Source organism: Salvia hispanica, chromosome 5 (assembly GCF_023119035.1).
Source record: "Salvia hispanica cultivar TCC Black 2014 chromosome 5, UniMelb_Shisp_WGS_1.0, whole genome shotgun sequence".
Classification (NCBI taxonomy): Eukaryota; Viridiplantae; Streptophyta; class Magnoliopsida; order Lamiales; family Lamiaceae; genus Salvia; species Salvia hispanica.
The window spans coordinates 38,459,123-38,471,681 of record NC_062969.1 but is presented as its reverse complement, the minus strand read 5'-3'; the positions used below and the strand labels follow the sequence as shown (position 1 = coordinate 38,471,681).

Sequence of the window (12,559 nt, the reverse complement as noted above, 5' to 3'; positions counted from 1 at the left end):
CTTCTTCTGACGATTTAAGAAAAATTGTGTTAAGTGAGTTAGTTAGAAAAAGTAACGTACTTAAGAAATAAAAAAGATAGAGAGATGAAGAGATAATAAAGTAAGAGAGAGTAAAGTAAATAAGAAAAATTATATTGACTTTAAAAGATATAAGAAAATGACTCATGAAACATATCAAAATAGAACTATTTGTATAGACCAATTACAATGCTCCAAAGAATTTGATTTACATTACCACTTCATGTCTCGTTCGAGAGTATACGCCAATGAGATTTACATTACTACTATGGTTAAGTCACTAAGTCATTTTATAGACCAAAATAAATAAGTGTATTTTATGAATGTATAATGAAAATAAATTTATCATAAGGATATTTATCAAGCCTCGGTTTTAATACATTGAACTCCCAATTTGTTGAACTCTAATTAATACTCACTTTTATCGGTTAACTTAATTAGCTAATACTAGTACTCCCTCCGTCCCACAAAGATTGTCTCATTTTTATCATTTTCATCGTCCCACAAAGTTTGTCCCATTTCACTTTTTACCATTTTTAGTAGTGGACCTCATATTCCACCAACTCATTCCTATTCACATTTTATTATAAAATTAATATATAAAAGTAGACCTCACATTCCACTAACTTTTTCAACTCATTTTTCATTACATTAGTTAAAAGCCGTGTCCGGTCAAAGTGAGACAATCTTTGTGGTATAATGTATTATTGAAAAATATACTACCAGTTTTTGTTGATCTCTAATTAATGGAATACTCACAACCATTTATGATTCTTTGTCTTTAAGTTGAACCGTTGAAATAATATCGTCACTTGGTATTTTCAAGAGTTAAATTGAAAATAATTATATTATATTGCTAATCTGTGGCTTTAGGATATGATGTTGCGAAAGATCACAAATGCGACAAATTGGATGGTAGGCCAAAAATCATTCCTTTAATGGCAAAACAGATATACCTAAAGATTAGGAATTGTTCTATTTAAAGTCAAAAATAATTATCATCTTTATAATTTTATACTACTTTCGGTGCAATAATAAATTTATGGCCCATGTTTTACAAGATTCAGCAGGTAAAAAAGTGAATGATATCAAGATGCATCAATTAATATGTTTTGAAATATTAGTGTTAATGCTCCATTATTATATATTGGGAATATATCACGTCAAGTTAGGAAATGTAATGTATCAAGCTGGTCAAACTAAAATGAATTCATATATTGGGAATACATAATCACATGAATTCCTACTAAAATGGGAGTGGATACATACATCTGAGTCAATTTCTCTATCCTTGCAAAGATCCTGGCTTGGCCCCTCAGTATGGCTTCATCTAATTTCGATATTTTATAAGTTGATCAAATTGTTATTTGGCTTCATTTAATAATTGTATATCATGGATACAAATTGGTTATTGTATTGGTTATCAAATTGGCTCATTCAAGAGAATAATTAAATCTAAAGATTTAATGGTCAAGAGAATTAATCTCTTTAATTTCAATGAAATAGAATGTGTGGTGGATCATGCGGGTGAAACACTAGTCTATCAATATATAAAGAGAGAGTTGTTGGGATATTTACAAAAATGCCATTTTGGCGGGAAAATGAATAAAAAAACTGTGTTATATCTTCATAAATCAGCAGATTGTGTGCACATGACTATGCAGATTGTGCATTTACCAAAATCTTAAACCAAGTGCAGTCAGATATCTCTATATCTATCCTAAAAAGTTTTACTAATTTTAAAAGAAATGGCTTCCGCTAGAAGTTTTACTACTAGGCTATAAAACTGAGTTTGTGGAAGAATGGAACCATCGCTACTTATCTATTCAATCTCATATGAAGACAAATAACAAAGTGAATTGGAAGAGAGGAGTGCGTGGTTGTAGAAGAGCCGACGGTTTCCAGCAGACTAACCCCAGAGGAGTGCGTGGTTGTTTCTCTAGATCATCTGAACAAATTTTCTATTTCACGTTCTCTCTAGCACGTATCGTATCACAATATTAATCGTATGTGTATGCTAAAGTATTCCACTCTTTCATGCTAAAATTTATTATTAATCTTATACTCTTAGATAGTATGCATTTTAATTATTTTTATATATATCTCATAGATATAACAAGCAAAAATAAATGACCTCCTTAAGTTTTAGTTATGTACTAATATAAAAACAATGAAAGAAGTAAGAACAGACTGAGTGTTGAGTGGAGAAAGAAAATAATATATTTATATTATGTGAGAGATAACTTTTTTTAAAATAAAAAATGTGACATTTTTTGTGGGACAAACTAAAAAGAAAAATAAGACATCTATTATGAGGTGAAGTGAGTACTTTTTAATACATGAGAGAATTGTATATCTAAATATATTAAATGTAAGGTGTTAGTATAAAATTCATGAAAAAATATAACCGTAAACTATATAATAGGAAGAACACCCATCCCCACCCTTTTTTGTGGTTATACAAAACAAAGAGATAATTGAATTGTTTGTTATCGAAATCAATTTTGAATTAAGATAATAAATTAATTGATTTCCATAATACTTGCAATTTATTATCAATTATTCAAATTAAGATAATCTGGACAAACAATCAACTACTACTACTATTATTATTTCCTCATTAACTATCAAAAATGTGTGTAACGAAAACATATTCTCTTTTTTTTATGTCTTACCCTAATTAATATCCTATACATTTCTTGAAATAGAAACATCATTATTTTCACTTTATCCACTATATCATTTTATTCCTTATTCACTCAACTCACAAAATAAAAATATATAAAATTACATGCCGAATAAGAAATACTTCACTTAGAGTGGAATGAGTGATGCACATTCTTTTCTTTTTTTTTGTCATGAAGTATACATATAATATTATTGTTAATTATTTCAAATTTATATTCACTCGTGAAAATTATATGACCCGTGCATAGCACGGGTGTTTATACTAGTTATATTAAAAGCAAACTCTTACTTGAGAATTAAGATGGATAATAGTATATGGCAATATATCGTAACATCAAAAAATAAGCTTGGATGAAATTAACTATTCTAAAATGTAGTGTGATTTAGGTTTTTTGGTAATCAATCTTATATCATACTTATATGATTATATTAATTTGGATAAATATTTGACCAAAAAGAAATGCATCCTTCTTAAAATTGAAAATATATGTGTTACTTTGTATGGTATATGTTTGGTAAATATAATGTTCAATTTTGAATTCTATGAAAAGGGAGAACACAAATTTCCAATAAAAATTCTATTTTTGCTCTCTGCAACATTTACCTAACCTCATTAATTGTTTGGAGACTTTCACACATTTTCATTCAATTAACTTTTATCGAAGACATAAAATTTTCATAGTTGTAGGTGGTGAATTAATTTAAAGTTGGGAATGAGATTTATGTTGAGAGTGAGAAGATAAATAAACAAAAAAAAGAATAATACTATTTGTGTTGACCAATAAGAATGCTCAAATTCCATGCAGATTTAGGAAAGGTTGGCAGGTGTGATGGATATCTCCATCTCCATTTCCATTCATTAATGCACATTAGATTCAGACTCACACAGCTTACACTCTCATTCTCACACTTCCGTCACACAGTTTACACTCTCAATCTCACACACTTACACTACACAGCTTACACTCTCAATCTCACTCATTCTGCTTACACTCTCTGCTACGCTCTCAGTCACACACACACTTTCGCCGATCGCCACCTCTGAACTCGTCACCGTCTCAGTATGTTATAGTACTTCCCCTTTCAAAATGAAGAAACACAACTAGAGAATCAAGCATCATAAGCACAAACATATCTATAGCAGGTTAGCATCAAAAACACGAAAGAGAAGTGCATCTATACGACAAAATTGCAGCTATCCGAATACTACTACTTGTGGATCTTTCAACTTCACAAGAATCAATCAATCAATCAGTAGCATAAAGAAGAGGAACTTAATTCAATAGATTCCATAAGAATAGTGCAAATGATCAAATCCAACAACAACCTAATCTTTGCTGAGATAACAATTGCAGGACCAAAACATGAGATTACGCCTAATAGTAAGAGGGAGAGGGCAAGTCATTTTTTCATATATACTCAACTGTTCTCACAATCACTCACGGATTGAAGATTATGGTCACAAAACTCACATCAATTTTTTCAAAATCAAGGAACAAAATTAAGGTCATTTGTGCAGCAGATCTGAAAGAAAAGGAAAGGAAAGGGGAAGTACTATAACATACCGAGACGGTGACGAGTTCAGAGGTGGCGATCGGCGAAAGTGTGTGTGTGACTGAGAGCGTAGCAGAGAGTGTAAGCAGAATGAGTGAGATTGAGAGTGTAAGCTGTGTAGTGTAAGCTGTGTGAGATTGAGAGTGTAAACTGTGTGACGGAAGTGTGAGAATGAGAGTGTAAGCTGTGTGAGTCTGAATCTAATGTGTATTAATGAATGGAAATGGAGATGGAGATATCCATCACACCTGCCAACCTTTCCTAAATCGGCATGGAATTTGAGCATTCTTATTGGTCTAAAAAATAGTATTATTCTTTTTTATATATATTTATCTTCTCACTCTCAACATAAATCTCATTCCCAACTTTAAATTAATTCACCACCTACAACTATGATAAATTTTATGTCTTCGATAAAAGTTAATTGAAAAAAAATGTGTGAAAGTCTCCAAACAATTAATGAGGTTAGGTATGTTGCAGAGAGCAAAAATAGAATTTTTATTGGAAATTTGTGTTCTCCCTTTTCATAGAATTCAAAATTGAACATTATATTTACCAAACAAAGCAACACATATATTTTCAATTTTAAGAAGGATGCATTTCTTTTTGGTCAAATATTTATCCAAATTAATATAATCATATAAGTATGATATAAGATTGATTACCAAAACACCTAAATCATACTACATTTTAGAATAGTTAATTTCATCCAAGCTTATTTTTTGATGTTACGATATATTGCCATATACTATTATCCATCTTAATTCTCAAGTAAGAGTTTGCTTTTAATATAACTAGTATAAACACCCGTGCTATCCACGGGTCATATAATTTTCACGAGTGAATATAAATTTGAAATAATTAACAATAATATTATATGTATACTTCATAAAAAAAAACAAAAAAAAGAATGTGCATCTCTCATTCCACTCTAAGTGAAGTATTTCATATTCGGTATGTGATTTTATATATTTTTATTTTGTGAGTTGAGTGAATAAGGAATAAAATGATATAGTGGATAAAGTGAGAATAATGATGTTTCTATTTCAAGAAATGTATAGTATATTAATTAGGGTAAGACATAAAAAAAGAGAATGTGTTTTCGTTATACATATTTTGATAGTTAATGAGGAAATAATAATAGTAGTAGTAGTTGATTGTTTGTCCAGATTATCTTAATTTGAATAATTGATAATAAATTGCAAGTATTATGGAAAGCAATTATCTTAATCCAAAATTGATTTCGATAACAAACAATTCAATTATCTCTTCTTTTTTTTGTATAACCACAAAAAAGGGTGGGGATGGGTGTTCTTCCTATTATATAGTTTACGGTTATATTTTTTCATGAATTTTATACTAATTATCAACACCTTACATTTAATATATTTAGATATACAATTCTCTCATGTATTAAAAAGTACTCCCTCCACCTCATAAAAAATGTCTTATTTTTCTTTTTAGTTTGTCTCACAAAAAATGTCACATTTTCATTTTGACGGCACCCCTGCGGCCTATGCTTATAGCCCAGGGTTCGGAGATGGATACGACAACTGGCACGTATACCTACAGGTATATGAATATGAACAACATTTTTGGATTTTTATCTGTATGCTCATGGCTTTATCATTTTCTTCTATTATTGTTGAGTATATAAGCTTTTATAATAATAAGACTAACAATTTGGAGTTGCAAGGGTGGTGCATGGTGTTGGAATGTAACTGAATGCCTCGACAGATCCAATTCAACTCCAGGAAGTAGTGCTAAGCTTATGTCTTCGGCGCATGGTGTCGTATCCTTTGGAGGGATGCTTGAAGCCAATTCCAGCTTTAATCCTGGTATATATGTGTAGTTAAATCTAATCAAAATCCAATTTCATTTCTCTAATTTGAAATATATAACTTAATTCTTGTATATGTATTATTTCAGATTTCTACAATTGGCATGTGGTCAAAATCTTCTATTGTGACGGCTCATCTTTCATGTCCGATGTTGAGGATGTAGACCCGGCATGTTTTTAAATTTCTTTCATGTCATCAATAAGCACAATTAGTTATACTAACCTAACATGCACTCTTTTAAAAACCGGATTGGACGGTTCGACATGAACTAGAAGGTTGATGAGTCTGGTTTAGTCCTAAGTGTATGTTCTACTCAATTCAATTATAGCTAAATCGCTTCACTCAATTGTTCAATTTCTGAAACATTTAAACAGAAGCACAACCTGACGTATAGAGGTGCAAGAATCTATGATGCCGTGATGGACGAGCTGCTACGAATTGGCATGAGAAATGCTACAAATGTATGCATTAGTAAATTATAGTAACTCTTGGATTAATTAAATTCTAACTGCCACTTAATATTAATTGATATTGTTTTATAGGCTTTATTGTCAGGCACTTCGGCAGGTGGATTAGCCACAATTTTACATTGTGACAAGTTTCAAGCACTTTTTCACAATATAATTAGGGTGAAGTGTCTATCTGATTCGGGCTTCTTTATTCATGGGTAAGACTATCTAAATTAACTTTCTAATTATCAAAATATAAATTTTATTAAATAGTAGTATAAAATTGTAAATTATGTCGCTGATTAATTTTGTTTGGCTCACAAGAGAGCATTTTATGGGAGCTGATTGGAGAGAAGAGTACTTCTTTAGTTTGATATCAACGCATGCACGTATTCTTTTAATTTCATTTTACTTTGTTTATCTTTTAATTTCATTTTACTTTGTTTTATAGTCAAGTAGTACTATATATTAAGACGTGTATCCTTACATTAATTCCTCATTTACACATATAGGGTTTGATGAATACGTTAACCATGTCATGCATATCCAAATTTAGTCCAACTTTGGTAAGAGTATAATACTATTCACTGACTTATCTTCATTACTTTTCCTTATAATATAATTAAGTATTCCTCATGATCATATTTGTATTTGTAGTGTTTATTTCCTGAAAATGTGGTCCCAGATATTCAAACCTCACTATTTTTAATCGAATCAGAATTTGACTCCTATCAGGTATGGGCAATCTTATAATGTAATAATTATTAGTATTCATTAATATCTTTGATGTCATTAAATATATTCATTTTCATTTCCAATCTACTTGTCACAGATACAAACAAATTTGTTCTCTCCGAGTGATGCTAGCCCAAGACGGAACAATTGCACCCATAACTTGATGTTTTGCAATTGGACTGAGACAAAAATCATGAAAGGTATATACAATATTAATACTAATTTTGACTCTATTTAAAGCTCCATAAATCTATCTCTCATAATATTTTTGTTTAGATTTTAGGTACACATTCATAAATACGCTGGAAAGTACAATTAAGAATAGCTCCTCAAGGAGAGGTTATTTTGTACATAGTTGCTACCAACATGGCCATATGGAATACAGACGCGGTTCGACATGCTCATTGTTTGATGGAAACGGACTTGCTAACAAAGTAAGTGAAACTATATAAAGTATCTGTCACACAAATTGTTTGGTCGCACACTACTAATTTAATATGAAATGTATTTTTCAGACGATAGGACAAGCCGTGGGAGATTGGTTTTTCGACCGGAGCGAGTTCCAGGAGATGGACATGCTCAATGACTTACCACGGAACTGCAATGGCTTCAACGACCAACCTACTTTCGAGAAAAAGTGTAGGGATTATTATATTCATCATTAGATGCCATGAGTTGATAGCTTGTGAATTTGAATTCTAATTTCAATTATGAATGAAGTGTAAAGTCTAATTTCAACCTACTTTGTAACTAGGGTTAAATTCAGCTTCTTAATTACTCCACAATTGTTGGCGACAATAAATTCAGCTTCAATAATATATTTCAAACTTCATTTAATAATTGTATTATTGGGGATACAAATTGTTTATTCTACTGGTGATCAAACTCCAAATTAATACTATTTGTTGTGTAGACCAATCACAATGCTTCAAAGAATTTGATTTACATTACCACTTAATGTCTCGTTCGAGAGTATTCGCCAATGAGATTTGCTTTGATATTTATACTTTTAAAATTTTGAAAATGTCTTATAAGAGTACTACTATGGTTAAGTCACTAAGTCACTAAGTCACTATCATGTTGAAACAATGCTCGAACGAGCGGCTGCTTCTTCGGTGTCTAAAAGAATATTTTGCAGTTGTAACCGTGAGGCGGCTCTGATGTCAAGTATGGTAGGCGGCATAGTTTGTACAGATCCATGGAGCTCAACTAAGTCGAAGAATTCTTGCTTGGTTAAGCTCTTCTTCTCCACGAGCCTGTCCACAACGGCATCCAAAAGCTCACGGTTTCTCCCAAGAATCAGCATGGACAAAGTCTTAATATCTTTCCCACAGACATGAAAGAAATGGTGAATCTCTTCACATAGTACCGTTTTTTGCACGTCAAGGATTCGCAGCGCCTCTGAATCAATTTCCTGAAAATCAAGATTTTGTATGTTGGGCGTTGTACAATCACTGAAATCATATAACATCTCGGTTTCTTTGCTTTTATGACCGCGAGATATGAAAGGAAACTTACATCAATTCTATCTTCTGTCCAGAAACTGTTCAAGCCAAAATACTTCTCGGAAAGACCACCAAGCACTAAGGTTCGTGCAGCAGATCGAGCATTATCGTCCGTCTCCGCCCAGATGGTACTCAACTGAGTAAATCAATTCAACAATAGGACCATCAGAAACAAAATTCCAGATACTGGACAATACTCGGGTAACTTATACCGGTTTATTAAGAACAGAATTGTATTTTTGAAATTCATTTCCAAAATTAAATATAATGATCGAAAGTTGGGGTCTCGTTACCTGATTTTCCCCATACTAGAGTTCGTCTGCTGCACGTGGAGCAAGTTGGACAGTGATGTGATCCAAGAGAGACTGCCGGCTGAAAACAAATTGAATCAGCAAGTGTAGCAGAACATCAAATTTGTTATATTTGAAAGGGGAACTACCTCAAAATTCCTTCCTTGAATTTAATATGGTCCATCTTTAGGCGGGCATAACCTAAATCTCTTCCAGCTCTTGGAGAAATCGTCACCTAAAATGAAAAAAAAAACGATAGTACTTAAGAAATTCCCATTTCATTAACAGAAATTAATAAAAGTGCTGCTAGGCAAAGATCATAACATACAAACTCGATATTTCTGAGATCCGGGAAATTGACAGCAACTATGGCCATTGCAGCTTCATTTATAGCTACTTGCCTCCAGATCTCGGGGCTTCTCTCTCTTTTGTCAAGCATGCCTCTTTCTTCTATTTGTGCAGCTTGTAACAAATCATCAGTAGTAATCTGTCATGAGCGCGTCAAACAAATTTGCAATTATGGAACCATTGATGATGATAAAACACAAACAAAAGACAGGCATATAAATATTCCATATTAGAACTTCGACTCGCACATGACAAACTAACAATCTGTGCTTATTTTAACAGCGAGGAGTGGCCAGTGAAGGTTTTCAAGTGAAATACCTCTGTTCTTTCATCGCGCATCATGTTGATAGCAGCAACCTCGATAATGTTGGCCAGCTCAGCACCAACCATTCCATCAGTCATAGTCGCAACAGCCAAGTAGTCCACGTCAGGGGCCATTGGTTTCTTCCTAGCATGAACCTGAGACCAAACAGTGAGACCATGTAGACCAATTGAAAGTACTGCTGATGGAAGGCAACAAACCGCACCTTCAGAATTTCAACACGGCCAAACAGTCCAGGCTTGGGTATGTGTATTTTCCGGTCGAACCTCCCTGGTCTCACAAGTGCTACATCCAAAATGTCTGGCCTGTTTGTAGAAGCAATGGTAATGACTTCTCCTCTGCCTTCGAACCCATCCAGGCATACAAGAAGCTAGAGGATCGGTAAGGGATTTTATATAAGAGTCGAATCAGACCATTATTGTGTCACAACTATAAGCAATCAAATATGTGCAAGAGACCTGATTTAAAGTAGCATCACGTTCTTGCCCACCAGACCCCTTAATCAAGCCACGTGCCCTTCCAACAGCATCCAGTTCATCGATGAAAACAGCAGATGGAGCCTGCAAATGCACGATTCACTCACATCACATCACTTCCACAAATATAAGCTCTGTGTAAGTAAGAAAACAACAATGCATGGTCTTTGATGAGCAAATGTAGTCAGAATCTCATAGTAAAAAAAGGAGCAAATATTAGAATTAATGAGCAAAGAGAGTAAACATGTTCTGATCTTTCAACGAACTTATAAGAAATGGTAAGGCACTCAAGAACCCCCACCTAGCTCAAAGGTGGAATCATAACAAAATACTCCTATTAGAATTAAGGAATCGAGTATCAAAAGCATTCCACATTCTGACTAGTAAACCTATTTGCTTGATCCAATGAAGTCCAACAATTGCCATAATCAGATAAAAAGGAATTGAAATCTCACATTGTCCCTTGCTTCTTGATAGAGCGCTCGTACACGAGAAGCACCAACTCCCACATATATTTCGACAAACTGAGATGCAGATATGGAGAAGAAGTTTACACCTGCCTCACCAGCAACAGCTTTTGCTAATAATGTCTTCCCCACTCCAGGAGGGCCACAAAGAAGTATACCACCTGACGTATTCCAACCCAACATTAGGCAACATATATTTCTACTTCCTAAACCGAATTGTTGCACAGATCAATATTCTTCACATCTCAGAACCTAATGCCTAGTCAATTTTTTTTAATATGAAAGAATCACAATAAGATTAAAACAGAACTAATCATAAGTTGATGGCACTGAAGCTTCATGATCTGTAACCCCTAGATTCATGTACCTCTTGTTAGCAACAAAGGAAGCTCATCAAGAAAGAGTTTTGAAGAAATAAGTTTTGCACCAAGACCAAGATAGCTAGTGATGTACCCACAAGGAAACCACACAACTAAATTTGCTTTATCATTCACCTATCTGTGATGGCCACGTTCCAGACAAAATTCAGAAATTCGAACATCTTTACTAAATAAACTGGAAAACGAGAACACATACACATAAGATTACTTCATTATAGCATCCTGACAATTTTATATACTACTATTACATCCTAGCTAAAAACAAGTCAAACGAGCCCAAGCATATAACACATTATCAAATCATAGTGATATACTGGAATTGCATATTTAGATAGGTTATTAGTCTGAAGCTATATTTACGTACTCATATACAGACCATTGTAGATACATTATATTACTCATCTCATGGCCCATGGACTTTGGAGTAGTAAAGAAAGACCATGATACAGCAGAGATAACTAATTCAAACTGAATTCCCATCTCATCACCAACTGTAAAATCTCCAATTATAACCATGTAATCATTTGTTTACCTTGAATAAACACAAAAGGAGTAACTACATCCATCATCACAAAATTAATCTTACTATTTCACCGTACCATGAATCTCTATACGGATTAGATCATTAGATTATCATAGAAACTGCATATTATCAATAATTCCCATCCAAATCAGCATTCCTCTTTCTTCTATTTGTGCAGCTCTTGTAACAAATCATCATTAGTAATCAGTCACGAGTACATAAAAAATTTCACAATCATGGAACTATCCCTGATGAAAACTAAAAAGCACAAATAAAAGACGGGCAGATAATATTTCATAAAATAACTTCAACTCACATATGACAAAAACTGACAATCTGTGCCTATTTTAAGTATTACTGACAACAATTAACAGCGAGGAAAGGCTATTGAAGGCCTTCAAGTGAAATACCTCTGTTCTTTCATCGCGTATCATGTTGATAGCAGCAACCTCGATAATGTTGGCCAGCTAAGCACCAACCATTCCATCAGTGATAGTGGCAACAGCCAAGTAGTCCACCTCTTGTTAGCAACAAAGGAAGTTCATCAAGAAAGAGTTCGGAAGAAGTAGGTTTTGCATCAACACCAACTGTGTTCCCACAGGGAAACCACACAACTAAATTTGTTTGTTCATTCACCTATCTGTGATGGCCACGTTCCAGACTAAAATTCAGAAATTCGAACTTCCTTACTAAATAAACTGGAAAATATGAACCTATACACCTAAGATTACAGCCATGTAATCATTTGTTTATCTGGAATAAACACAAAAGGAGTAACTACATCTTGCATCCAACATCACAAACCGTGCCGTGAATCTCTATACGGATTAAGTCATTCGATTATTGTAGAAACTGCATATTATCTATAATTCCCATCCAAATCGCACAGGACTATAACAGGAGTAATATATAAATGAAAAATTCATGAATCCACGGTGGTGACGCCAAAGATGAGTGACAGGA

At 33.3% G+C, this 12,559-nt stretch overlaps 1 protein-coding gene, 1 long non-coding RNA gene and 1 pseudogene across 2 annotated transcripts; 2 read left to right on the top strand and 1 right to left on the bottom strand.

The window, feature by feature from the left end:
* The first annotated feature begins 5,739 nt into the window (after positions 1–5,739).
* LOC125189992 (pectin acetylesterase 11-like) lies at positions 5,740–6,677 on the top strand. Its single transcript, XM_048087196.1, has 5 exons — positions 5,740–5,832; positions 5,957–6,098; positions 6,190–6,269; positions 6,476–6,562; positions 6,657–6,677. The coding sequence occupies exons 1-5, from the start codon at positions 5,740–5,742 to the stop codon at positions 6,675–6,677; spliced, it is 423 nt and encodes a 140-aa protein (XP_047943153.1).
* Positions 6,678–7,654: 977 nt separating this feature from the next.
* LOC125187161 lies at positions 7,655–8,023 on the top strand. The gene is made up of 2 exons (XR_007170573.1): positions 7,655–7,719; positions 7,801–8,023. It is a non-coding gene; the product is annotated as an uncharacterized LOC125187161 (long non-coding RNA).
* A 237-nt stretch (positions 8,024–8,260) lies between these two features.
* On the bottom strand, positions 8,261–12,333 carry LOC125189991 (annotated as a pseudogene).
* Positions 12,334–12,559: the final 226 nt, after the last annotated feature.

Excerpts from the sequence above, each read along its gene's own strand:
- LOC125189992 (XM_048087196.1), top strand. The coding sequence starts at position 5,740 with ATGTCACATTTTCATTTTGACGGCACCCCTGCGGCCTATGCTTATAGC. Across the intron at positions 6,099-6,189 it reads CAATTCCAGCTTTAATCCTG|ATTTCTACAATTGGCATGTG; the intron begins GTATATATGTGT and ends GTATTATTTCAG. Across the intron at positions 6,270-6,475 it reads ATGTTGAGGATGTAGACCCG|AAGCACAACCTGACGTATAG; the intron begins GCATGTTTTTAA and ends ACATTTAAACAG.